Source organism: Pelobates fuscus, chromosome 3 (genome assembly GCF_036172605.1).
Source record: "Pelobates fuscus isolate aPelFus1 chromosome 3, aPelFus1.pri, whole genome shotgun sequence".
Taxonomy (NCBI): Eukaryota; Metazoa; Chordata; class Amphibia; order Anura; family Pelobatidae; genus Pelobates; species Pelobates fuscus.
In genome coordinates, this window is record NC_086319.1 from 225,686,842 (window position 1) to 225,713,650 (window position 26,809).

Sequence of the window (26,809 nt, forward strand, 5' to 3'; positions counted from 1 at the left end):
CCCAAAAATCCTTGCACCGGCCCTGAGTATTAGACTAGTGACAGATGCAATAGAGGAATCAGTTGGGTGCTATTAACAGTTTAATTGATACGCTTTTATATTATATAACATTATAGCGTTAGGTATAAAAACATGAATTCCTGAGGCTGTAGTGTTCTACTAATTTTACTTACAGGACTATTTACTGTAGTGAGAATTCAATGTGAAATTAAATTTAAGGCCAGAGTAGCTGAATTGAAAGCAGAGATGACTTTGCTAATTTTTCCAGTTCGGGTATTTTGAATGTTAATTTTAAATTCTCTTTGAATTCTCAGTTTAGTGAATAATCCCGTCAGTTTCCGAGTTGCCGGTCTCACTTCCCTGGCAGAGATAATTATTTTCCCATGCAATTCAGTGCTTCCTCATTGAATCAATGCATCTCTATGGGATGGGGAGCCTTCATGAGAGACTGAAGGACATCGTCCAGGAGGGGTGGGGTAGGAAATTTTAAGCACTCCTGATACTTTGCCAGCATTATGGGTGTAATAGCATTATGGAAGATGGTAGTCCACCATCTGGAGTGCCAAAGGTTGCCTATCCTTGCTCTAGTGCAGGGATAAGCAACCTTTGGCACTCCATATGTTGTGGACTCCATCCCCCATAATGCTTTTACACCCATAATGCTGGTAAAGCATCATGGGCGTTGTAGTCCAAAACATCTGGAGTGCCGATGGTTGCTTATGCCTGCTCTAGTGGCTGTCCAATGTTTACACTGATGACCCTGCAGAGACATAATATAACTACATAAAGCTTTCGTGGTTCTGGTGACTTTAGTGTTCCTTTATTGCGGTTATATAAGCTATGTTTTACTGATGAATCTTTTATTGTATTCAGAAAATACACCCTTCTCTGTCTTTTCACATGCTTTGTTTTGAAATGCAATTAACGACTCACTATATTGAAATGCCTTTTTCAAGCAGCACTGTCATTCCCCCACCCGATAAAATGAGTACTTCATAATAGAACTCACCTTTACCTGTCAGAGAAAAGGCAGTGTTTACATTACTGTTTAGTAACATTTCTACTGGCAGTCACTGAGACGGCCACTAGAGGTACTAGCTTGGTTAGTGCTGCATTCTGTTTTATTTGTTTATAATATATATATATATATATAAAAACATGCATAAACATATAAATGTTGGCTAAGCTATTACCATATCATATCTATAACCATATCATATCTGGAGTATTGTGCTTTAATATAATAAACATATAAGGAGTGCAACCTTATTATCACATTAGGGATCACGGGCGTTACCTCCAGCACAGGTTATATAAAAGGCAACAATAAATGACAGCATACAATAGGGCAATATTCAAAATGTACCATGAGATTAATAAAAAGAGTGTATGTCATTCCTTTCCCTTTAAAAAAAAAAATACAATTACTGACTCACTATATTGAAATGCAAATCTTAACCTTCTCTCCATATTTAAATTACATACAACCCTCCCCTCCCCTCCCCCCCCACCACCAGAAACAAGGATAACAGCAATTTGGCATGAAAGCATATTGAAGCGCACTCATTAATAAAATAGGTTTTAAATCAGTGTAGGACCTCTCCGGTTTTAGCCTGAATCTGCCATCAGCTGCTACCTCTGTATTGCCTTCTGGTTGTGATATCATTCTCTAATTAGCTCAGTCTTTAACTAGGAATATCTGTCCATCTTTCTCCAGAACAAGTTATTTTGCAGTAATTTCTCCCAGTTCAATCTAGAACAAAATGGATGTAAAATCATACCGGCAAAAGGACCTGAGTCTAGTATCATTGATAATCCAGGCAAAAAGAAAGGAAGAAAATGCATCCAAGTCTATCTTAACCTGTAAACTATTAACTTACATCAGAGCTCCTGGAGAGTACCACGCTAGCACCCACTCAGAGGACTTCAATACTTTTCGTTTAAAGAGAAACTCACAGAAGACATTTAAAGACATCATGAAAGTGAATACAAGTGAAATAACGTTGCAAGATAAATATCAGCATTACAAATGTAAGGATGGAGAATGGAACGCCCTAATTCATAGTCTGTGCACATGTATTAAGAACAAGGAGGTAATATGGTTCTCAGCTCCTATGGATAGGATCCTCTTTTCACACTGCTGCAGAGGGCTAGAATTAGTGCTATAGTATTAATGCTAGTTCAGATTACAGTCAGTTCAACTTCCCTCAAGATGTAAATGTTAAAGCTCCAGAGTGTAGCTACATTTGGTGCAAAGTGCTAAAGGTTGAGAGACAGTCGATTGGTTTCTGTGGTGATTATTGCTCGTTTTAGCTTTGATAGAGGTGCCTTTAAAAGTCAAAATGTATCACCAAACATATAAAGGACTGGAAATGTTAGACTTGGGTACTAACTAAGTTCTGCCCCACAGCTGTTCTTATGAGTCCACATTAACTTTAGTTACTTGCTATCTTGTATTTTTATCAATTTAAATACTTGTTATCCCAATTGTGTATTTCTTCCATTGTTTTTCTTTCAAATAAACTATTTATTGGTTCAATGCACGCTCAAAATTACGAGATATGAGGTAAAGGACATGGCCCAATCACTGAACCAGCTGGTGTATAAGAGGAAAGAGAGCAAAGATAGAGATAGGGAACATAGAAGTAGACAAGAAAGGGAGTTGCTGAGATAAACAGAGTATTAGTCTTCATTTGTGGTATAATTGGGGTCCCGGGACCTAGGAATGTATTGCGGGGTAAGTGCTGTTTAGGTAGAGTAATATTGATATGTATATGACTAGAAACCTATATATATATATATATATATATATATATATATATACACACACATACACACACACACACACACAAATACTCATATCATTATTTATTTTGTGGTTATGTGTTCTTTCTTTGATTATAGAATGCAAACCTGGTTTCTTTAGCACATTTCAATGCCTTTTTACCCCCAGATTGTTGGTGGGAGAGCAGCTAGTCATACAACCAGTTTAGGTTCAACCTGTTTAATTAGATGGTTCAGAGTGGGTATTGTGGTAGATTTTCATTGTCGCGCTATGAGTAAGTTAGCAGATATGAGGTATGGTATGTTAATGTGATTCTATTCTATAAGATAAATAGAAAACAAACTTCTGGGGTGAGTTCTAGCGGGAATTGTAGCAAGTCTACTATGAGATTTGTCACCTCAACCCAAAATGGATTAATTGTATAGCACGTCGACCATATGCGCTTGTTTTTTTTTCTTTTGTGTAATTAATTTTTTAAAATCTTTATTTTTTATGTGCTGCAGAATATAACACATCCCGCATTTCCACAACAGCAAAAGATGAATATTAGGAACACAATGAAACATGTTGCAAGAAGTCAGAGACTGTTCACGGAAAGTGATTCTGCATAATTACGATAAAACAGCACAATATTATATTATAGGAAAGGTGAGAGCATTCAAATAGAGACTACAAAACATTGTGAGAGTTAGTCAAGAATAGGCTTGGTAGTCAGGATGAGATCTTACACAAGTTGGTAGAGAGAAGATAGGATAGAGCAGGCTTCCCCAAACTCCGGCCCTCCAGATGTTGTTGAACTACAACTCCCATGATTCTGTGAATAAAATAGGCTGAGAATCATGGGAGTTTGGGGAAGCCTGGGATAGAGCATCAGAAAAAGGTATCCCCCATGGCTATGCTCCTTGAATTATAGCTGCATTGTACATTAACAAGACACGTAGCGAAACCATAAGTAGAAACATTATAGAAAGTGAAAAATAAAAAAACAAAAAACACACAGAGCCTTGTTAGCAGACATGCCGATATCATCAGAATAAGACTGGCACTGGGCAGAAAGTCCAGAAGCTGCGTATTCCCAGCCTCTACCCAGGATTGGGGGTGTGTGGGAGCTTTTCAATGCAGAAGTTGAGCGTTGAGTCCCTGAAGTCGAGTTTGTGTCAGGACAGCTGCTTGTAGCCAACAGAGGTATGTGGAGTATGTCAGAGGGAGACCAGGATGACCCCCACCGGTCCAGAGGGGGAGCGGATAACTTGGTACAAGTTTCAATCCGCCGGGTGAAGGGATTGGAGAGCGTCCGTTTCTCCTTGGCCCACGTTTGTGTGGGCCACAAGCCTTAATATTGACATTCCGGGAATGCCCAAACTGGTATCCTTGGATACACCGTCATCCCCTTATCCGGATGATCTCTGGTATCAGTCCAGAATAGCAAGCGGCCCGGAGTAAGTGTTGTTTTTCAGTCCCAGGTCAGTGGAGCTCAGACAATGCACATCTGATCTGCTCGGCAGACAAGCTCTGCCACCTTTTGTGTAATTTTTTTTATCTTATCATCCCAGCTGCTTTGTTATAATCACTGACTATATAGTTCTCAATGAATACATCGAGCAAATAGGAAAGTGAGTACCTGTGTGCAAACTGGCACTGGCTGACTAGCAAGACTTCTGTGTAGATATCAGTGAGTATAAAGAATACACCCTGCCTACTACTGTCAGAGTTTAGAGTTTGAGAATATATTGGTGATATATATCTAGACAATTTCTTCTTCTACTTAATTACAGTGCAACCAATGCAGTCTACCCTGGTCATCCGAGAAACGTGACAAAGGCCTAATCAGCTATACATTAATAAATACAAAAATATGAGCACTGAGCCCTTTTTAAAAAACTTTTATGTATTGATATACACAGGGATAAAAATGTATTTGTGTATTTGTAATGGCGTTGTATATAAGGTCTTGACTTTACTGTTAGATCAATCCTTTGTTAAATCACAGACACTGGGCAAATTTTCATTTTGTGACTTTTTCTTTGCAAAATATAATAAGGGCTCATTGATAAAACTGTATGCTACGAACGCAAGTAATCATTGAAAAGAACAATGAGAAATGGATGTTCTTTGGTAGAAAAGAACAAGATTGCTTAGCAGTCAGTAGAATGATAAAAGCATAGGACATATCTATTGAGTTTTAGAATCTGAGCTGGTATCACGGTTTCTCTATATTTCTGCAGAATATTAATCTATTGTATATTAGCCAACGAGAAAAGCTTTGAGAATCTCTTTTAATTCAGTCAGGCATTTTTTTTCCAAGAGTTTATTTATCAATGTCTACCTGAAAGAAACGATGCAAGAGGAACAAAAATCATTGATAACTGCAATACTAATTAATGCAGTAATTCTGCACATGAAATATAATAAAACAGAGTTACAGTAGTGGTCACTGGATTAAAGTGATTGTATAGTCAACAAAACCACTATACCTTAATGTTGTGGTTCTGGTGTCTATAGCATGTCTCTGCAGGCTCTAGGAACACCTCTGGTTGCAGTCACTCGGACAGCCACTAGAGATGCTTCCTCTGTCAGTGCTACACATTGTGCAGCACTGGCATTCAGTATCCCCACTCCCTGCATGGAGACACTGAACATTCCCCATAGAGATGCAATGATTCACTGTATCTCTATTAAGAGTAGCTTGGAACAGCATGGTGTGTTGAAGCATTGGATTGGCTGAGATCAGATAAAATGTGTCCTTACCCACTAAATTATGAGAATGATGAACACCGTGTTTGGTGTCTACCACAAAATATGGAACCGCATTGCAGCTCCCTTGATAAAATATATTCGTGCATTTTGTATACCACCATAGGAATAATTTTATCCCCGAATGAAGGGGAGTAATCAGTCAAGGCACAGAGATTCAAGAAATTATAAGTATGACTAAAGTATTTACTCATAACAAGAACATATCTTTCCTCATCATGGGTCGCCCATCTGAAATAGGACATGTTCAATGTCCCCTGATAATAGCTCGTTATTATAATTTATTTAGATTGGTCTAAATTATTTATGTATGCTGTATAGGTTTTTTTATTTGGGACAGGAAATCAACACAATAGGCAGTCTACCTTAAACACAAATTGGTAGAATTTATCACTTCATTACATTAATGTAAAAATGAAACCGCTAAATTGCACAACTCAGGAGAGCAGGAAGAAAATATCGGAGATGCAGGATTATTCTATCTGTATTATGGTTTACATTATGCTATCCAGATGTCAATACAATTCACTTTTTGGTGAATAGACCTCGATTTTCCACCTCCCAAGACCTTTCAGTAGCGCTGATTTCAGAGATTTCCACCACAAATTGACAAAACATTAGAGACTTTGATGGATAACCACTTGTTCTCCTGTGCGAAGGGTCTGACAACCAAGCATTGTCATGGGATATGCAAATAACACTATGACTATGTGCTCATGGGAGCACAAAATATATGCTCTCCACAAACCTGCCACTTGCCTTACTTTTTGGTCATGGAGTAATTTGTAAATAAAGCAGCAGACCAAGGAATGCTATGACCCTCTTCTTGTTTCACTGCTGAGAGTTCTTGAGGAATGCCACATTAAATTGCCTTTGCACATATAGTACATGAAGGTCAGGAAAAGCACTTTGTAAAAATGTACTATTTATATATAGTCACACTTCACCAACTTCAATTTACTATCAATTTTCCAGCCGTCTCATATAAACCATAGGCTTACGACAGCAAACACCAAAACCTTTCAAGTTCGGCTTATTTCTATTCATTCAAATAATGAGATATTCAAGTGCCAATACATAATATAATATGTATTATGTGCTTGTTTTGAAATGTAATAGAAAAGAATAAACAATGAAGCTACAGGTGGAGTCATCCAGCTGCATGGGAATTGGTTTAAAATATATCCAGGATAAAGCACGAATGAAAAAATACATGAATTTAACAACAAAAATCCACGTTAATGTATTTCTTCTTTTTTTTTTAATAACATACAGTTTTTAACAATGTATATTGTATATTTCATTTATGTAACTCGTTTATTTTTTATTTATTTTCAATAAGGTTACATGCAATTATTTAGCAACTTTTACTTCAATATTTACACGATTATTTAAGGATAGTATTTATATTTTTATAAATAGCTTGTAAGACCACACCTTGAATATGCTGTGCAATTTTGGGCCCCTGTTCTAAAGAAGGATATCATGGCATTAGTAAAAGTGCAGAGACGAGCTACAAAATTGATCAATAGGAATGTAGCATTTTAGTTACAAAGAAAGGTTAAAAAATGTAAATCTCTTTAGTATGGAAAACCGTGCATCTGAGGGAACATTACATTATACAAATATATTCGGGGCCAGTACAAACCTTTATCTGGAAATCTATTCATAAACAGGACTATACATAGGACACAAGGTCACACATTTAGGCAGGAAGAAAGGAGATTTCATCTAAGGCAAAGAAAAGGGTTTTTTTTTAACAGTACGAGCAATAAGGATGTGGAATTCTCTGCCTGAAGAGGTGGTTTTATCAGAGTCCATACAGATGTTTAAACTGCAATTGGATAATTATTTGCAAAAACATAAAAAAGGGGGAAAAAGAAAAGGAAAAAAAAAAGGGAAAAAAAACCTCACCTGACAACAGTAATCTTGTAAAAGTTAGAAATGGTGATATACGTATCACACCAGTTTCTTTTTCTATCTGTTTTCATGTCTATGCAACAGCAAATTAGCACTTTGTAATCCCACAGTTAATATTGTTTTTAACCCCCCTAAATTAGCTCACTGAGGTCGCGTATCGCACACGAGCAAGACACAAGGTGTAAATTATACTTAAAATCCACCTGCATGCTGTACACCATATTTCAGATTATGTGTACCTTGTTCTATGTCTAAAACTTCAATTGAAGCAACCTTAATATATGCTTTATAGCTATATAATTGTTAAGCTTAGCAACCCACAACTGCAACCGCGATTGACCTTAATGTATTATTGTATAATATTATATACCAGTCTAATTGCAACATATTCACATTTTCAACTGCAAATGTACGCGTATTACAGTGACTAAAAGCATTTAATAGATCAGGGGTAGGCAACCTACGGCACGAGTGCCATGCATGGCACTCAAGGTGTATTTACACGGCACTCAAGGCTGCTAGAGCCAAACAGGCTCTGGCCTATCAGGAGTCTCAGTGAAACTTCAGATATCTGCTAATACGAAGAGGTGGTTAAGGACAATCCTCAATTTATGCATTGCAGTATGCAGAGGATGTGAGAGGAATCCACACTGGAGTAGAGCAGCCCGCAGCTGCTGTTGCAGCTGCTGTCCTTGACCAGCTTGACCTGACAAGCCCTGTCCCCACTGGAAACCAGGGAAGCCATCCACACTGCTAGATATACACAGAGCTGCAGAATAACCCTCCCCTCATACAAATAATACCAACAGCCCACACACAAACGTACACACAATCCGCACACACTTAACACCACTGACAATCCACATACATGATCACAACACCACAGACAGCCTTTCACATGCAATACCCCAAACAGCCCCCACACATTCAAACACTACCAAATACACAATGTGACAAATCCATCTACACACAATTCCACAAGCAGCCCCCATACACAGCCCACATTCCTAGGTATCATACACGATACCACCAACTACTCATGAACACATACAAAATAACAGCCCACATACGCACAAATACAATGATACAAAGCAATTACAGTATAAATAACACAAGCAGAATACGGCAACATACACACCTCAATTAAAGAAAATAATAATCCTTATAATCATGTATACAGATTTGGGTGACCGATGAAAACATAATTAACATAAACATACAGACTCAATTTACAGTCATTTACATTGTGCTCATATTCATATTCAGAATTTGGTGCCAAGCTCACTTTGTACATAGATGCCCAAAAGAGTAACTTGAATACAATCCAGATTGCCCCTTAACAGCACAAACCTACCCTTTTTTTCTGACACTTCTTTTCCAGTTCAAAATGATAGTGAGAGAGAATTAGTGTTGTCTTGCCATTATATTTAGTGCGAACACAGGAAAGAAAGCCTAGAGGAAATCTGTGATTCAAAAATTAAGGGACTGCGTCTTTTGTCCACACACAGAGAAATATACTGTCACACAGAAGCGTGCGCAGCCTATTGCATTAGGGTGTGCACCCTAAAGCACAAACACACACGCTGTGTGTATATGTATATATATATAACAGGATCATCAAGATAGCACTCTCAGGACTCTGAAGTAAAATTTTACTTTTAATAAATCAAAGTAAAAAAATATTTTTTACTTTGATTTATTAAAAGTAAAATTTTACTTCAGAGTCCTGAGAGTGCTATCTTGATGATCCTGTTCTATACTTTGCTTGACAAGCACCGGGCAAGTACTTTTTTATTACATGGGGTGCAAGATTATTTTCTATTTATATATATATATATATATATATATATATATATATATATATATTTATTTATATACACACACACATATGCATACATACATACACTGCTGTGTGTGTGTGAGGGTGCTGTTAGTGTGTGTGTGCTGCTATCCCTGATCCCTGGCAACGCTCCGACCTCGCCAGAGGAACCCGGCGGAACTGCTCACTAGAGCTCCCCGGGTACTCTCCTGCCTGTGGGCCAGTGAGCAGGGCTGGACTGGGACAAAAAGTCAGCCCAGGCAGTTAAAGGCAGAGCAGCCCAATAGGAAGGCTGGGACAGAAATGTGGCATGTTATATTGCCACCAATGACAAGCACCACCCCCCTCCCAATTGTTATGTTAGTGTTATGCCCCTCCAGAGCATTCAGTTCTCTCTGATGGAGAAAAAGTCCTTGTGACTTGTCTCTGGTGTCCCCACTAGTGGGTACCGGAGAACACAAGTGGAAAAGGATTGTTAAAGTGTGTTTTGCACGTGTGGGAATGCTCCCTGTGGTGTTATATGTGTTTGGATGTTTTTTATGTGATTGCATGTGTGTAGAGGAGACCGGTTATGCTGTAGAGTGTAAAGGGGTCTGTTTGTGGTGTATAATATGTAGCTGGGGCCTGTAGTGTATATGTGTGTTTTTAGGCTGTATATTATGTGTGTGTGTGTGTGTGTGTGTGTGTGTGTGTGTTTATAGGGCCTTTAGAGTGTGTATGCCTAGTGGTGTGTTGCGTTTGCATGTAAGGACTGGATTTTGTGTATCTAGGAGTTGCAGGGGGTGGCATTGTGTGTATGCGTATAGGTGTTGTGCACATGTGTGTAGTGGTGTGGTAATAATAGGGGGTGTAGTGAGTGTTTAGGGGAGTTGTGTGTGCATAGGGGTACAGTGGGTGCACAGGAGTTGTATATGGGCATAGTATGAATGCAGTGGTAGGGTGTTTAAAGGGGTATGGAGTGTGTAGTGCTTTTGTATGTGTGTATGCAGGAGGTGTAATGTGTGTGTTTATAGGGAGTATAGAGTTTGTGTAGTGATTGAGTGCAGTGTATAGGGGTATAGAGTGTGTGCGAGTGCAGAGGGTGTAGTGTGTATATAGGGGGTATAGTGTGTAGATGCAGGGGGTGTTGTGTGTGTATATAGGGGGTGTAGTGTGTATAAAGGGGGTGTATAGTGTGTGTAGTGTGTAGGTGCAGTGTGTGTATATAGGGTGTAGTGTGTAAGTGGTGGGGTATAGTTTATGTATATTAGGGCTGGATAGGGTTAAATAATTATTTTTGATTGTTTCATTATTTAAATTACAATTAAAAAAAACCTACACATTTACTCCCCTTTCCCCTTATTACCTTATTACTTTGCAGACTGGAGCGGGAGCACGCTGCTGATCATCCCTGGTGATCCAGTGGGCTAGTGATGTGGTCTGTACCTCCGCAGGGTACAGACCATGCCTTTCTCTCGTGAGAGCTGGAGTTTCAGAGCGTTGCCGCGGGTTACCACAGCAACGCTCTGAAAATATCGGAGCTCGCGAGAGGGCTGCCCTGCATGCAGCCTGGAGGCTTTTTGCTCCGTAACCAAACGGAACAGAGCTCTATGTTCAGAGCCTCTCTCTGGGCCAATCTGCTATGCTTGAGCCGGTAGGGGAGATTTTTTTTATCTCCCCTGCCGGTCTCAATCGTTAGGCGTGCTGCAGGGATTAGGGTGTGCCCCGGCACACACAGCACACCCCGTGTGCACGCCTATGATGTCACATAGAAAGTTTGTCTTTTTATTGAACATTTAATCCTTACGTGTTTTGAGAGAATATCAAGCTGTCTAGGTGTACAGGTTTGGGACAACAAAATGCAGTCAATTCGGTGGAGGAACGATGAGGTTCATGAAGTGCCCTAGAGGGGTAGGAGATTAGGAAAAAAAAATAACCTTTATGTTGTATGAGTAAAACCTTGTGTGCCTAGAGGTTGTAGCTTTAATTACCTGGCAGCATGGAGTTAATCAGTCTGTGATGACATGTAGATGTTAATCTTTTTCCACATATTATTGTCTAACTTATTTGCAAACAAAAAAGGGTAAAAAAATATATAAGGACTTTTTAATTCCCTGTTAAAATGAATAATGTGCAAATCCAACAAGCCACTTTCCACTCCTAAGTGCCTCCTCTAACACCAAAAAAGAAATCATTTTTAAGCGTAGTGTAGCGCTTCAATGCAAAGCAGTGCTTAAACAATTATTTTTTATAAATAATTGTTTAAGCACTGATTTGCATTTAACCTTTTACACTACATTTAAAAATTGTTTATTCTAAAATAAATTTTGACTGCTTTCTTGGTAAAATATCTACTGAATTTCTATTTACTGTATTAAATCATACAAATTTCTTGTCCTTCCGTATGCATAGTTTTCTAATGAACAGTTTATCGTCAATGTCTGCCCTAGTATTTCTCTTTATGTGTCCTGTGCAGTATTACAAACGAGCTTGTCTTTCAGACAATGTGTTGTTCCCAGACTCCATCCATACTCATTCATAGTTAAACAGTATTTTTGTTAGCATCTCTTTCTCACCCACTGTAATTATGTCATACACACTTTTAATGCAATGCATTCTTGTTTAAGCCTTGTCTTGCTAAATATAATAAAGAAATTGGGAGCAGAAGGGACTTGATTCAGCTGATAAAGCATGGTAAGACATGTACACGCAAAATTAACTTGACCTTATATCTGCATGCCGATGTCTATCTGTGGCTTCGAAGACTATTAAGAAAATATAATAATAATTATGAAGTGTGCGTGATGTATTTTTCTCCTCATGCATTTTTCTCCATAAATGTCCCAAATACATGTATGTAACTAGCACCCAAGACTGTTATAATAATATATTTATTATAAAGTGTGTCCAGTATATTTACTTTGAGAAACATTTTAGTACCCTAGGAATAATCAAAACTAACTATAATTTAATTTAAACTTTAAGGCTGAATTATTATAAAGCTAACCAAAAATAAACTAACAGGCTGTGATCATTTATAATATAGCTAACAGACATGTGCACCAGTGAAATTTTCATTTCCTATGAATGAATTCGTACTAAATAAAAATTCCATTCGTCCATTCCACATTTCGTCCGTAAAACATTTGTTTTTCGGACGAAATTCGGTAAAAAATTATTATTATTTTTTCATCCATTAGGACGAAAATAACACTGCGCATGCGAAAAAAAAAAAGCAAGGAGGGAGTCGGCAGTGCTACCAGCTCCCTTCTTGTAATAATTTTAACATTCCTACCCCCAGCCGCTAGTGCAATAAGAGGGATGAAAAGAATATTATTCTCACAGTTAAGTGAGAGCAAGGTCCCCGGATATAAATCAGTATCGTATATAGAAGTGATAGGGAGCTAAGGTAAGAGTACGTGTAACCAATAGTTATAGCAAAAAAACAATACCAATGTTGCAGTATGAAAAAGTAGCTATTTAGATCAGTATAATTTTTTTTATAATTTTTTTATTTTTGTTGTGCAAATAGGAACAGCAGTGCTTGTATTGCCACAACAGCATCCACAAGCTGGGTCGTAAGATACAGAAGATAACATGATTGTGGCATGGTTATATCTTGCACATTTTATATATTTTTATGGTGTAGGAGTACTACAGGATTACTTTAACGAGTGTTAAAGCATATGTCGGCAGTACAACAGTATGGAGCCTGACAGTAAATTGCTTAGACAAACTGACAGCAGTGTGGCGTGGTTGATAGGTAAACTTATGTGTCAGGTAGAAAGTTAGGCAAGGTGATTAAGTCAGGTATTGCTGGGGGAATTGGGTTTGCTCGTTGATGCTGGTTATGGTAGCTTATTGCTATCAATTAGATTGCATCCCCTATCAAGTGTGCTAGTGTTGCTTGTCTTGGTTTGGGTAAATGCTGAATGTACTGGCTACTCTAATGACTGCTAGTCGCTGCGGTAGCCTCGAGTAAGGCATGGGGTAGGTACTCTAGACCCTACATGGAGTATACCAGTATAAACAATAATACATACAATTAATCAAGAAGTAAACAAAAAGTAAACACAAACACATGGAAGCAAACTTGTATGCAAGGCATCACATTTGCAACACTTGCACATAGACTTGGTAGGAAGAGTATGCGGCTCATAGGAGAGTTTGTGGTTATTCTCCTCACATCCTATTCCTGCTGTTGGGAAGTAGCTGAGTCCCTCTATCTGGTCCCGGGGAGGTGCAGCCGCTCGGGTGTGAGTGGGGGTGTCCCTTCAGCCCCAGGCTGTTGTGTAGGCTCGCATCTCCTGGCCACAAACTCGTTCGAGGTAATCCTGTAGCAGCTAGGAAGAGAGGAAGAGAGGAGAGCGGCCTTCTCTCCCCTGCTCGCTGTCCTGTAGGCTTCAGTCACCGTAGTTTGGGTTCTCGGGTGGTCAGAGTAACAATTTGGGTGTCTAAAGATGTACCCGGATGACCCCAGCATGGCTATAACCCTCCAAAGTGGATCTGTGCCAATTATCGGGGTGTTTTCTCCCAAATCAGTTAGTTTGTGCAGGAGCTTGGTTTTGGCACGTCCACTCAGCCTGGAAGCTAGGCTCCGCCCTCCTTAGATCAGTATAAGATTACTTATACTGATTTATATCCAGAGACCTTGCTCTCACTTTACTGTGAGAACATTTTGGTCTTACTTTTTTAGCAATAAGGGGAGACCTGGCCCCTGTTCCCCCATGGCGGGGAACACAAATAACAAAAATGAAGGGGACATAGTGCCCCCCCTTCCCCACACCTCTGCCCGTGACCTATGGGGACCATAATTAATTAAAGGGGTCCCCACCCATTAAATAAAGGGGAGGGGACACCTAATGTCCCTCCCAGGTCCCCACCCATGACCAGCGGGTGGGAACCCTATATAATTAAATAAAGAGGGGATAGCCCAATGTCCCCCACAGGTTCCCACCCATTAGCGGCAGATGGGGACCCTAATTAAATAAAGGAGGGGAACTAATGTCCCCCCCTAGGTCCCCACTCATGAAGGTGGGGACCTTAATTAAATAAATAATGGGGTGGACCTAATGTTCCCCCGAGGTCCCCACCCATGGCCGGTGGGTGGGGATCTTTATTAAATAAATAATGGGGGGACGTCAGCAAGCAGGGGAGACCTAATGCACATGCGTGGCAATGGCCGCATTTGCATTAGGATTTCCCTATAGGAAAGTATTATTCAATGCTTTCCTATTTGGATTCCAGTGACGCTGGAATTCCTCATCCGTGAGGACGTCCTGCGTCATTTAGTCGAAGACCTCGAAGTCCCTCTAGTGCTTGTCTGGTGGAGTTAACCCTAGCAGGTAATTATTGCAGTTTATTAAAAACTGCAATAATTACATGCTCAGGGTTAAGGGTGATGGGACACTGCACCCACTGCACTTCAATGAGCTGATGTGGTCTGGGTGCCTTTAGTGTCCCTTTAATGATTTATTTTTCAGAATTAATGTTATATGATATTACATCAATGAGAATGAGAACAGTTTTAAAACTGAAGAATGGGTCACCAAAGTAATAACATATATGTCATTAACCTAAAAAAGGTTACAAATCTATTCAAATACTTTTGTATATCTAAAAAATATTTTTTCAAAGCATACACAAATTGCCATGTTTTCTCTGTGTGGAGAAGGTTAATTTGATTGTAAAGCGTTTGACCTCATTAGCAAAAGCCTATATTTTAACAAACAGTTCTGGTCTGAAAAACAAGTCATACCAAACATTTTAAATATCTTCTGTCTGTATCTTCCTCCAGAAATGTATAATTTTACAATATTATTATACTTTGCTTAAGATGGGTAATTATGGTTGTGAAACGACATGCATGAAAACATGAAATTTGCGTGGGCATTTAAACCACACATATTTCACACTAATTCTCCTAAGAAAAATATGGCTTTCAAAAATATATTGCCCTAGTTCAATCTGACAAGTGTAGAAATATTTGTAATAAAATAATGACATCATATCTCGTCACAATTTAGCTTTAGATCAGCATCAACTTGTCTAACACAATATTTATTTCCAGAAACCTTTTTTTTTTCTATAATGACATCTATTGCACTCAGTTGGAAGCACTGATTGCTATCAGGGATGGCTCTGGATGAAATGACACCCAATTTAATGAAGCTGTTTTGCCCAGCCACGCACACAAATGTCTTTGACCAAAGTGGGTGGTATTTTTTTCACCATTTGATATTTGAATCTACATCTTGTGTGTACTCTTGGTTTCTTGGTTCTCCAATTGCAGAGCATGCAAACTCCTACAAACATACCTGCAGCAATAATCACTGGGGTGCAAGGTGTTCAGTAGAGCAAAGATATGAATATCAGTTGTTAGAAACAGCAAAAGCCATTTATCTAAACTGCACAGTACCAGCAAATTCATGTGGGAGTCTCATTACTTCTGAAAAGCTGACTTACATCTCTAAAGGTCCTAATCAAAACCACAACGACACTATTTCATTGTTAACCATCTACTGTGAAGTAAATATGTCATAATATGTGTATATATGATTATCTGTGAAGGCATGTAAGATAAGTTGTGATTTGGGGGAAAACAAGATTCAGGTCTCTAGTGCAGTGGAAACCCATTAAAAGTCAGTCCCTTCACTATATCTGCAGAGCAAACCAAGTTCCCACACTTCTTACTGTAAAGAGAGAAGCACCGCATACAGTTCGGGGGAATTTATCCAGAACACTGGGCATTCTAAAATTACAAAGATGCAAATCAAGAAGTGTTGACAGAAGTCCAGAGGCACTAAAGAGATTTAAATGTAGGAGTAGATGGTTAAGAGCATGATATAGTGAGTTACTTAATGAATGAGAAGGGGAAGTGAATCTGACATGTTCCCTTACTTTTAGTTTTTTCAAGCACTTAACCCCTGATGAGACCTACATTTCAATTTACTGTAAAAATATGTTCTACAGCAGATTTATGTATGGCCTCCACTTGCTCTGAAGAGCTAAACCCATGGGTCTCATGATATTAATTTATCCATGACTATACGATTATAATACATGAATGAATTAATCCCTTGATTCAAATGAATATATTTCTGGATAAAAAACTTCAAAATATAATTATCCATCTATCTATCTATATATCTATCTGTATGTCTATCTGTCTATCTATCTATCTATCTATCTGTATGTCAATCTGTATGTCTATCTATCTATCAATCTATCTATCTGTATGTCTATCTGTCTATCTGTCTATCTATTTATCTATTTATCTATCTATCTGTCTATATATCTGTATGTCTATCTGTATGTCTAGCTATCTATCTATCAATCTGTGGCTGTCTTGCGTTGATATTTCTAATTATTCTTGACTCTATGGTCCTTAATTAGGTTATAGTCTACAGCCTCCGACCACATTGTTATGTCAATATCAGCAAATAAACTATTCAACGATAATATACAAAGAATTCCATGATTAAGATGTTGCTAAAAAAAATATCAGTCAGACAAAAATAAACAATATATTTGACATTATAAGAAATTTGTAATGTTAGAAATCAGGTTAGTAGTCAAAATCACAAGTTTTGAAAGGTCCTTTCTGCTGTAATAAAATATTCTGTCTTGCAAAAGCAAGAAAGGCAAAAGACTGTATGTGACAGGCAGATAGCAGAAAAATGCAGCCGCAGCTTTTGTTAAAGTACCATAAAATCCATTACTGGCTGATATACTATGGTTATGCAACATCAAGCTCTCTAGATACAATAAACCTTACATCTAAAAATCTGAAATTCCTACCAGTCACCCGATGCCAACAAATATGAAGGCATGTTAGTGAGCCATCTTGGTGCCAGGGAAACTAAACAGATGTGAATATTTTTTCCTTGATGAGGTCTATAGACTCATTGCACTTTGAAGGCCAGAGCAATTTCAGTCCAATTCCCTTCAACCAGATTAATTTAGCAGACGCACTAACTTCACACACACAAACACAGCCTTAATCTGGACGCATTAAAACACAGTCAACTACGATCCAAAAGAGTACAAAAAGTAAAAAAAAAAAAAAAATCAATGAATTCACATAAGAGCAGGGGTATGTAACATTTATTCCAACCTCTCTGCTTCTTACTTGTAGACATGGCTTCCTAACTACAGCAGGCTGACATAGCAACACAATTGAAGTTAAATTGTGCTGAGCACAATGCTAACCCTAAGGAGTGAATATTTCCATAATTGATATGTAAGGTAGCTAATTTGATTGCTGATTCAGCTAGCAAATTGGGCTCATTCCTGGGAGGACCATTTACATGAACTCCAAACTGAATCTTCATTCTACATTCACTTTAAATATAGAGTTTTAGAAATCTTATTACATTCATCATCCTATCACACCAGCAGACTAGGTACAATATGGTGGACATATTCAGTGATGAGTAAACATAATAGACTTTATAACATTTACATTTTTCAAGTATTGGAATCTGGAGGAAATTCACATGGACAGCCAAAATTAAGAACTAGAAACAGATATTATTATGTACTATTGAATAGAAATAAAAAAAAAGAGTGCACCGAACAAGGGAATTTTAATAAACAGATCATCACACCCATATTTCTTTCTTTTTCCCTACAAATAAATATAGTGTATGATAAGGGTAATTTATCATAATATGTTTTTTTAAATGTAAAATTTATAGTGTGGATATATGTTGGTTTTTTTTAGCGTTTTCTATCATTAAGTGATAAATATGGCACTCAATGATGTAGCTCAATGCACTTTCTATCATTAGAACATAAATTATGATTGCTTGCTTGAAGCAATTACCTTTTTTCTATCTTATGAAGTTATAAACCAATCCCTCACATTATCAGTGCAAGGCGACTGACAGGGAGAAGGGCACAAATGATGTACAATTGGATGTCTATTTTATATAAAGCGACAATACATATCCTTATAGTTGTTACATGGCAACTCTCAACTGTCACACTAACTTGCTGAGCAAAGCAGTACAAGATCTAATGATCAGCTTATAAGGATAAGCAGGCCCCATATATCATTACATTCTTCTGTTACACAATTAGATTACATTTCTAGGAGTATCTTTTTTTAGTGTTGTTTTGTGTGCGTATATGTTTTTTTTTGTTTTGTTTTTTTTCATACTATTATATGTATACACCGAGTCTTGAACATTATTTGGTCAATCTTACCTATATCAATTAAAAAGTTTAATACAGTACAACTTTTCGGTATAATGTAGATAATAATAATTTGTAACAAAAAATTTAAAGGAAAGTTGGGGACTATTAGCAGAATTCGAACCTATTAACCACGAAAAACACTAGAGAATGTTGCGTGATATACTGTGAAATCATAGAATATTTTAAAAATAAAAGTATATAAAAAATAACACTTAAAATAATTAAATGTTGATCAAACTGTATATATAAAACCAGCATAAAAAAATGTATCAAAATGGAATAAAAATAATATGGAAATAAACTCAAGCAGATACCCTTTGTAACTTGTAGAATAACATCTGTATTTTGTTCTCATTTTAAAATAGTTACTATACGGAAACATGAAGAGATAAAAAGTTAAAAATATATATTTTTAGATTTTACAATGCTGCGTTTCGTGTGGAAACGCCCCTGAGACACAAGAATCTTGAGCGACATATATTTTGTTTTACGGTTAACTTTCTGTATAGCTGTAATAAAAAAATAACAAAATAATACCTTCATAGGTTCCACTCTCTAAAAGTGCTCCACTTTTCTCCAATTCCATAAAAGCTTCCACAGTTATAAAGTTGTAATCCACACCAGGTACTTCTCCCTCTTTAGGCTGTCTTGTTGTGCCTAGAATAAAGCAAGGAGAGATATTAGATAAATTAAACCTAAGCACAGATTTAATAAAAAATTATTTAACATGCGCTATTAAATGATGCTGTATGGTATGCTAGTCTCTAAAAACAAAACGTATACATTATACCTGGTTTTACGAAATGTAGCCATTTAAAAGGAAACAGAGAGTGACTTCTGAAACATCAATGCATTTGATTTTTGGCTGAATGTCATGAATAATAAAGTGATATTGATTCTTTTTACATGCATACACTACTGTACAGCGTACAATTAGACCAAAAATCCACAATTATCTCACATGGAAAACTCTCTCTGTTAAATGACCACTATAGGCACCCAGACCACTTCAGCTTCTGCGCTTCTCACTGTGATTTTCACAGTGAGAAGACGCCAGCGTCCATAGGACGTCGGAAGGAGGAGGAGAGTCCCCAGCGCCGAGGGAGCCCGGCGCTGGAGAAAGGTGAGTGTTTAACCCCCTTCATCCCCCTTCAGCCCGGCGGGAGTGGGACACTGAGGGTGGGGGCACCCTCAGGGCACTTTAGTGCCAGGAAATCGAGTTTGTTTTCCTGGCACTATAGTGGTCTTTTAAGCAACTAAAATGTGACATGTTGAACCATACAGATAAGTAGATTAATTATGTATGGGTAAAGCACAACTGAAAGCTCATAGTTTACTGATAAGACATATAGAACAGCAATAATCATATTCTTGTCACATCATATTTTATGTAAAATTCAGGTTACACAGATTTATTCTAAAAGAAAATAATTTTCGAACTTTTATAAAACAAATACAGTAGTCAGCCAACCCACATTAGTTTTCAAGATGGAACTGATAAGCACATATGTCTCCTCGTTATTCTTATAACTAAGATTGAGCTTTAGAGTTTTCTTACTGTGTAATAGATGTTCACTATACAACTCCATTTGTAGTAGTTGATTATCTACCTACACTGGCTTTGTTTCCACTAGTTCTCTTAAATCTCGCCTACAGACACTAAATGCACATTACAATAATGTTTCCACTGTGCTACAAAAGAACATTAAAACAATCTCCATGCGGGATTTATTAAAAAAAACAAAAAACACTTAGACATATACATTTCCACAAATCCTGACATATAGATATTGGTTTTTTTTTTCAGTAATTCACAACATAAATATTTTAAGCAGGTACACACTATGCACATAAAAGAAAAGAAGCATACTTTGTCAAATAACATCGAGCTCCACTATTTGGATTTAATAGATACGTCACAATAATATATATATATATATATATATAAACACACACAAATTCCAGTGACTACCTGAGATTGATCACCTTGAGGCACGAAACATGATTTATATGGTTATTGTCTACTCTGCTGTTTATTTAAGTTTATATTTTAAAAATAAAGTATTGGGATGGTTAGCTTATTTTCAGACTCTGCTATTGTGGTTTTGTATGGACATTGCTGCATATAGACAATAGATGTGTGTGCCTTGCATAAAGTATATACAGCATGCAATTTTAGCACTACTTGTTAAAAGGAGACTTCCTACAGAAAGGCAAGGCACTTTGACATCAAAAGCAGTGGGGAACGCAGGTAAATTACTCTCCAGTGAATGGAAGATGTGTTATTAGAGCATTGAAGATGTACCGTATTTCCACATGCTAGAAGACCTGCAGTAAAATAGTTAAAGACCCCCTGGTGCCCACATTTTATTTATGCTTTACTATGCCGCTCACAGGGATTAAACTCCTATTGCCAATGTTTATTTATGCCATGCCGTGCCACAGATGCAGTTTAATGGCCATGTACATCAGCATAAGCATAAATTAAACATCCCATCTCCAGTGTGTGTGTGTGTGTGTGTGTGTGTGTGTGTGTGTGTGTTTAATAGAGAGACAGACAGACTGACAAATAGCAAAGCTAAGGAATCTGAGGAAGAAAACATAATCGACTTGGAGATATTTTCCTACTCCGATAGTTTTTCCTATTTCTAATGTTACTTGTTACTCTCAGAAAGGGAGGGGTCTGCCAATCAAGTAGGCCAGCCCATCAAGGGCAGACCATGCAAAAAGCTCTGTTTCAGTGCTTTCTTAACGGACCCTCAGGTTTGTATTCCTAACACTAAAGTGCCTTTAGCCTGCATAGAAAGATAATAGCCGCGGAAGATAGACTGCAGGTGAAGTCCTACCCCTGGGCATTAACACTGTATGCTCAACAACCAGTCCAGGCTGAAATACAGGTAAATACCATGCGTGTAAATGTAGACACATGGTTTAATAAGTTCATGTTAAAGTTAGAGTGACAAGAAAAAAAATGCACTTTTGCTGGAACTGTTGACCAAGACTACAAGAGCCTTTCTTTTTGTTTAAAGGGAAACTATGGTGACAGTAAAACAAACTTGTTTTCCTAGCACCACAGCTTCCCCCTCCATCGCGGACCCCATCCCAGTGGTGTAGAAAGGTTTAAAAACCCCTTCTGTCACTTACCTGATTCCGGTGCTGCTGTCTCTCGGCACTGGCTCGGGGTCCCCCTTTGTGACTTCCTTCGGCTGACATCGGCAGAGGAGACCTAATGCGCATGCGCTACAATGGCCATACTCGCGTTAGGATTTCCCCATGGGAAAGCATTATACAGCCTGGATGTCCCTCTGGTAGACAGCCACTAGAGATGGAGATAACCCACAAAGGTAATTATTGCAGTTTCTTAAAAATTGCAATAATTACCACTGCAAGGTTAAGGGACCTGGGACAGTGCATCCAGACCACCTCAATGAGCGCAAGTGATCTGCGTGCCTACAGTGTCCCTTTAAATATGACTTTTTTTATGTGTGTGTTAAAGAGAGAAGTTTCACCCATTCCTAACCATAATGCTACTGGTCATTCTACTGCAGGAATTATATTGCGCAAACTATCACGGTCAAGTATCAAGGGAAATGTACTCCCTAACTATCTGAAGTGGCAGAGTTAGCCATTAACCCCTTAAGGACACATGACATGTGTGACAAGTCATGATTCCCTTTTATTCCATAAGTTTGGTCCTTAAGGGGTTAATTCCACAGAATAAACAAACTTATCACAAATAACTGTTATAGCTGCAAATGAGTTAAATGTGTTTTAGAAAAGGTGCAACAATTCAAAACATTTTGTAAATCTGAGAATGCAAAAGCCAATTTGAAAATCCCAGAAACTAATGCAAATTGTATAAGTCTATTAACTGGAGAATGTTCGATTTCTTGATTATGTTTACTCCCCTTCGGTAATGAAAACTGAACAAAATAATTAAGGTGCCTAAAGCTGGTTTCCTCTAGTATTATATTATAGCAATCACCAGATGGTGCAAGTATGTTTGCTGTTTATATTATATAAAATTTGAAGCAAAGCCTTCAGGTTCTCACAAAAGTTAACAAACTGAATTTCGCACAGGTGTTGTTTAACATGCATTTAACTTCTCTATTTGCAGAAGAACTAACTGTAATTAACTGTTTAAATGGGATTTAACTTTCTGCTACAAAATGCAACTGTTACTTCTAAAGCTGAAATGAATACATAAAAACACAGGGGCTTATTCACTAAACTGTGCGACTGTAGTGCATTGATATAGCAAATGCAGGCCAACATTTTGTCTATCCACATTCTATGTTTGTAAAGCGTTGTGGAATATGTTGGTGCTATATAAATAATAATAATAATAATAATAATAATAATAATAATAATAATAATAATATAATAAAATAGCTAAATATCATAACATAACTGAATTTTAGAATGTTTGCAGTGCATTTTTTTTACTCTAAATATGTTTTCAATCCAAGCAATTCACTGAATTGTGAATAAAACCTATAGTACTGACTTGAACATAAGATACTATTTTTTATTTATACACACAAGCAGCAGGAATACATTATGCTAATTTGTTTCTTATTCTCCCCCAATGCAGATTTCTACTTTTATGCCTGCCCTGACATTAGGGAGGCCATTTGGTGGTTGCAATGAAGTGTAACCATGCCGTAATGATTTGGGTTACAACTGATGCGCCACACGAAGCTCAAATTGCTGCCCGAATAATTTGAGTTCATTAAACTTGTGTTTAAGCAGTGAAGAAATATACAGAACCGTAATGTAAACAAGGACAGCAAATAACAGTTTTATTCTATATGTATTAAGTTACATAGAAACACAGAATGTGATGGCAGACAAGAACCATTCGGCCAATCTAGTCTGCCCAATTTTCTAAATACTTTCATTAGTCCCTGGCCTTATCTTATAGTTAGGATAGCCTTATGCCTATCCCACACATGCTTAAACTCCTTTACTGTGTTAACCTCTACCACTTCAGTTGGAAGGCTATTCCATGCATCCACTACCCTCTCCAGGGCCGGCGCGTCCTATAGGTGACTTAGGCAGTCACCTAGGGCAGCCCGGGGGGCGCAATATTCTAGTGACCCGGCAGGAGGGAAGCGTACAGCGCTCCCTCCTGCCAGTCACTCAGTGTAGAGTAGCCGGGCTATGCGGACAGGAGATTCCTCTCAGTGAGCACTCCCTGTCAGTCCGGCCAGGTACAGGAAACAGAAGCTCCTGTACTGCGGTCCGCGCAGCCCGTCCATGCTACAAAGAGGTAGGAGGCACAACAGGGAAGGGATGGGAGATGGAACTGAGGGACACTGGGGGAGGGGGAAGAGAAGAGGCCACTAGGGAACACTAGGGGGGGAGACCACTATGGAAAATGTGGGGGGGGAGAGACCGCTAAGGGAAAGGTGGGGGGGGAGAGACCACTAAGGGAACGATGGGGGGAGGTGACGAAGGTAAAGGTGTGGGGGGGTAGGGGGAGGAGAGACAACCAAGGGAAAGGTGGGGGGAGGGGGAGAGACCACTAAGGGAAAGGTGGGGGGAGAGACCACTAAGTGAAAGATGTGGGGAGGTGAGGAGAGACCACTAAGGGAAAGATGGGGGAGGGGGAAGAACTCTAAGGGACAGGGTAGAGGGAGAGCACTATGGGAAGGGGGGGCAGGGTAGAGCAGTATGGGAATGGGGGGCGGAGAGAGCACTATGAGAAGGGGGGCAGGGGAGAGCACCAAGGGACAGGGGTGCAGGGGAGAGCACTAAGGGGCAGGGGGCCAGGGGTGTGCACTAAGGGACATGAGGGGAGATCACCAAGGGACAGGAGGGCAGTGGAGAGCACTAGTGGACAGGGGAGCAGGGAAAAGCACTAGTGGATGGGGGGGCAGGAGAGATCACTAAGGGATGGGAGAGCACTAAGGGGTAGGAGAGCACTAAGGGACAGGAGGGGATGGGAGAGCAGTAAGGGATAGGAGGGGAGAGGACTAAGGTATAGGAGGAAGGGGACAACACTAAGGAACAGGAGGGGAGGGGAGAACACTAAGGGACAGGAGGGGAGAACGCTAAGGGACATGGGGAGAAGTGGAGTTGAGACCACTAAAGGATGGGGGGAGTGTAAGGGGTGAAAGAGAAGACAGAAAGGCTGGTAGGGGAGACAGAGACACACGTCATGTTATGTTTGTCACCATTATAGATCCATCTAGGATTCGTCTTTCCTGGATTATATTTTCCAGGTTGTTTTAAGAATTTTTTACATTGCAATTATTGCTTATACCAAATTTATTTTAAATATAGTGCATATGTCATATTGTGGGTATGATCACTACACACAAGTATTGTTTTTTTTTTTTTAATTGTATTTATAGGAGACTCTAACACTCAGTTTGTATGACTGAAAAACATGGCTAGGATGGTTATTTACTAAAGTGATACAGACACTCCTCACTTACTGACCGGGTTCCCTTCCTACGACCCGGTCGTAGAACGAACTGGTCACGCTTGTCTATGTTTGGGGAAATTTCACCAGAGCAGGGAATCCCTATAATCTTTGTTATTTTCCCAGACATAGAAGAATGCAGCAAAGCAGGGAATCCCTCTAATTCTTCCGACGGCACACTTATCACCCCGCGAGAGAGCTGGTTGTAAGTGCGAGCCGTCGTAAAACAGGTAGGTCATGAAACGAGGACCACCTGTATTTCAAAGATAATTAAAAATGTAAGGTAAAAATAGCCAAAATGAAAAGTCAGCTATGCTTTCAGCTACTCCGTTAATACACTTTAAATTCTCACTTTAGTGAGTAACACTGCATTTGTTCAGGGGAGGAGATAGAGTAAAGATAGAAAAGCTACAGACTTAGTACATAACTAGTTTTCTGATCCACACTGGCATTCATCACATCAACAGGGGATAATAGAGAGTCTTCCTATGAGTGAGAGGAGATATTATTACGGGATTCACAAAACTGACAAAGGGATTAGAAAAGTTGGCTAATATTCTGCATATTCTTCAGTTTTTATGTGGCTTATCTGTTTTTTCCTAAAATTTGCTTCTCACCGTCTTCTTGTTCATTCTCACAAATTCCTGGCAAAGTGAATGACCCCAAGTCAGAAGAATGATAATGCATGAGATTTTAAATAAAACGCGATCATTAAGTACAAAGATCCCCAGAGAACTTTGTTCATACAGTAAGCAAATTAAATACTGAAATAAAAATAAATTTATGAGCTCAAAGGTTATTTTCCATACCAGTCTTTTTTCATCCATTAAAAGGTTACCATCAAACACAGTATTTGCATTTTCTTCTTTTTCTCTTGTATTCTGCTAGGAATATCCATTATGACTGTTCTCTGAACTTTTCGTACCCATGCCACTTTTGGGTCTTTTACATAAAAGCTTTTTATTACAAATTAAAACAGTGAATAAATGAGATACGTTAATAAGCAATGAAAAGTTTAACATGTTCAGGATATTAAAATTTCTAAAACTTCATCAGAAGCTAAGGTTGAATATAAAACAATCTATTTTCATAAAAGATAGTGGTCTTCACATTTGAAATATTAAAAAGACACCATAAGAACTATAACTACTTCATATTACTGAACTGGTAGTGGTGCAAAGGCCACGACCCTGCAGCCTTTCTTTTTAAAAATGTTTCAATCCAGAGATAAATCGATTTCTTCTGAGTTTGAGGCAGACAATCTAGACTGTCAATCAGCCTTTTGGAATACTCTCTTGCTGATTGGATCTATCACTTTTGTGCAACATGACTGAGTGAGTTACACACACACAATGTCAAAGATCCTACTGTCTGGCTATCATGCCGTTCGATTCTGCATGATGAAGAAAATACAGATCTAGTTTTTGACATCTGCCATTCCTAGGTGCAACGTGCAGATAGAAAGAAAAGCACAACTCACCCTTGCCCCTCCCCCCCGAAAAAACCCCCCCACATTTGCCCCATAAACTTGGGTTTATTGTTTAGTGAAATTCTAACTGAGGCTCTTTTGAGTTATAATATCTAGCATATTAAACATAATGGGATGCTGAGTCAAAAATGTGTAAATCGAATCAGTCTCATCCATTGAACTGTTTGAAAGTCCCACGATTGATAATGCTGAGTGCATGTTCAGGAATACGCAATCACTCTTGGTGATGTTACCATCTCTATATATGTCCAGTCTCTTTTGGTGATTACACATCTATTGGAATTAAAGTGCAAGACATCAGATAAACCATTATATGCTCAAGTGTATTATGAAAAAAACTGTTATAATGAAGACTAGACAATGCTTAACTTGCCCTGTATTTTGCAAATCATTGACCACAAACAATAAAGATGAGAGTAGTATACTAAATAA

General features: G+C 38.4%; 1 protein-coding gene across 6 annotated transcripts in view; it reads right to left on the bottom strand.

Moving 5' to 3' along the window:
- MAGI2 (membrane associated guanylate kinase, WW and PDZ domain containing 2) overlaps positions 1-26,809 on the bottom strand; it is a 1,040,513-nt gene that overhangs the window by 397,383 nt on the left and 616,321 nt on the right. For all 6 annotated transcript variants that reach the window (XM_063448170.1, XM_063448171.1, XM_063448169.1 and 3 more), the window contains one exon: positions 18,996-19,115. In XM_063448170.1, the coding sequence (XP_063304240.1) occupies positions 18,996-19,115 (120 nt within the window). The remainder of the gene's footprint in view (positions 1-18,995; positions 19,116-26,809) is intronic.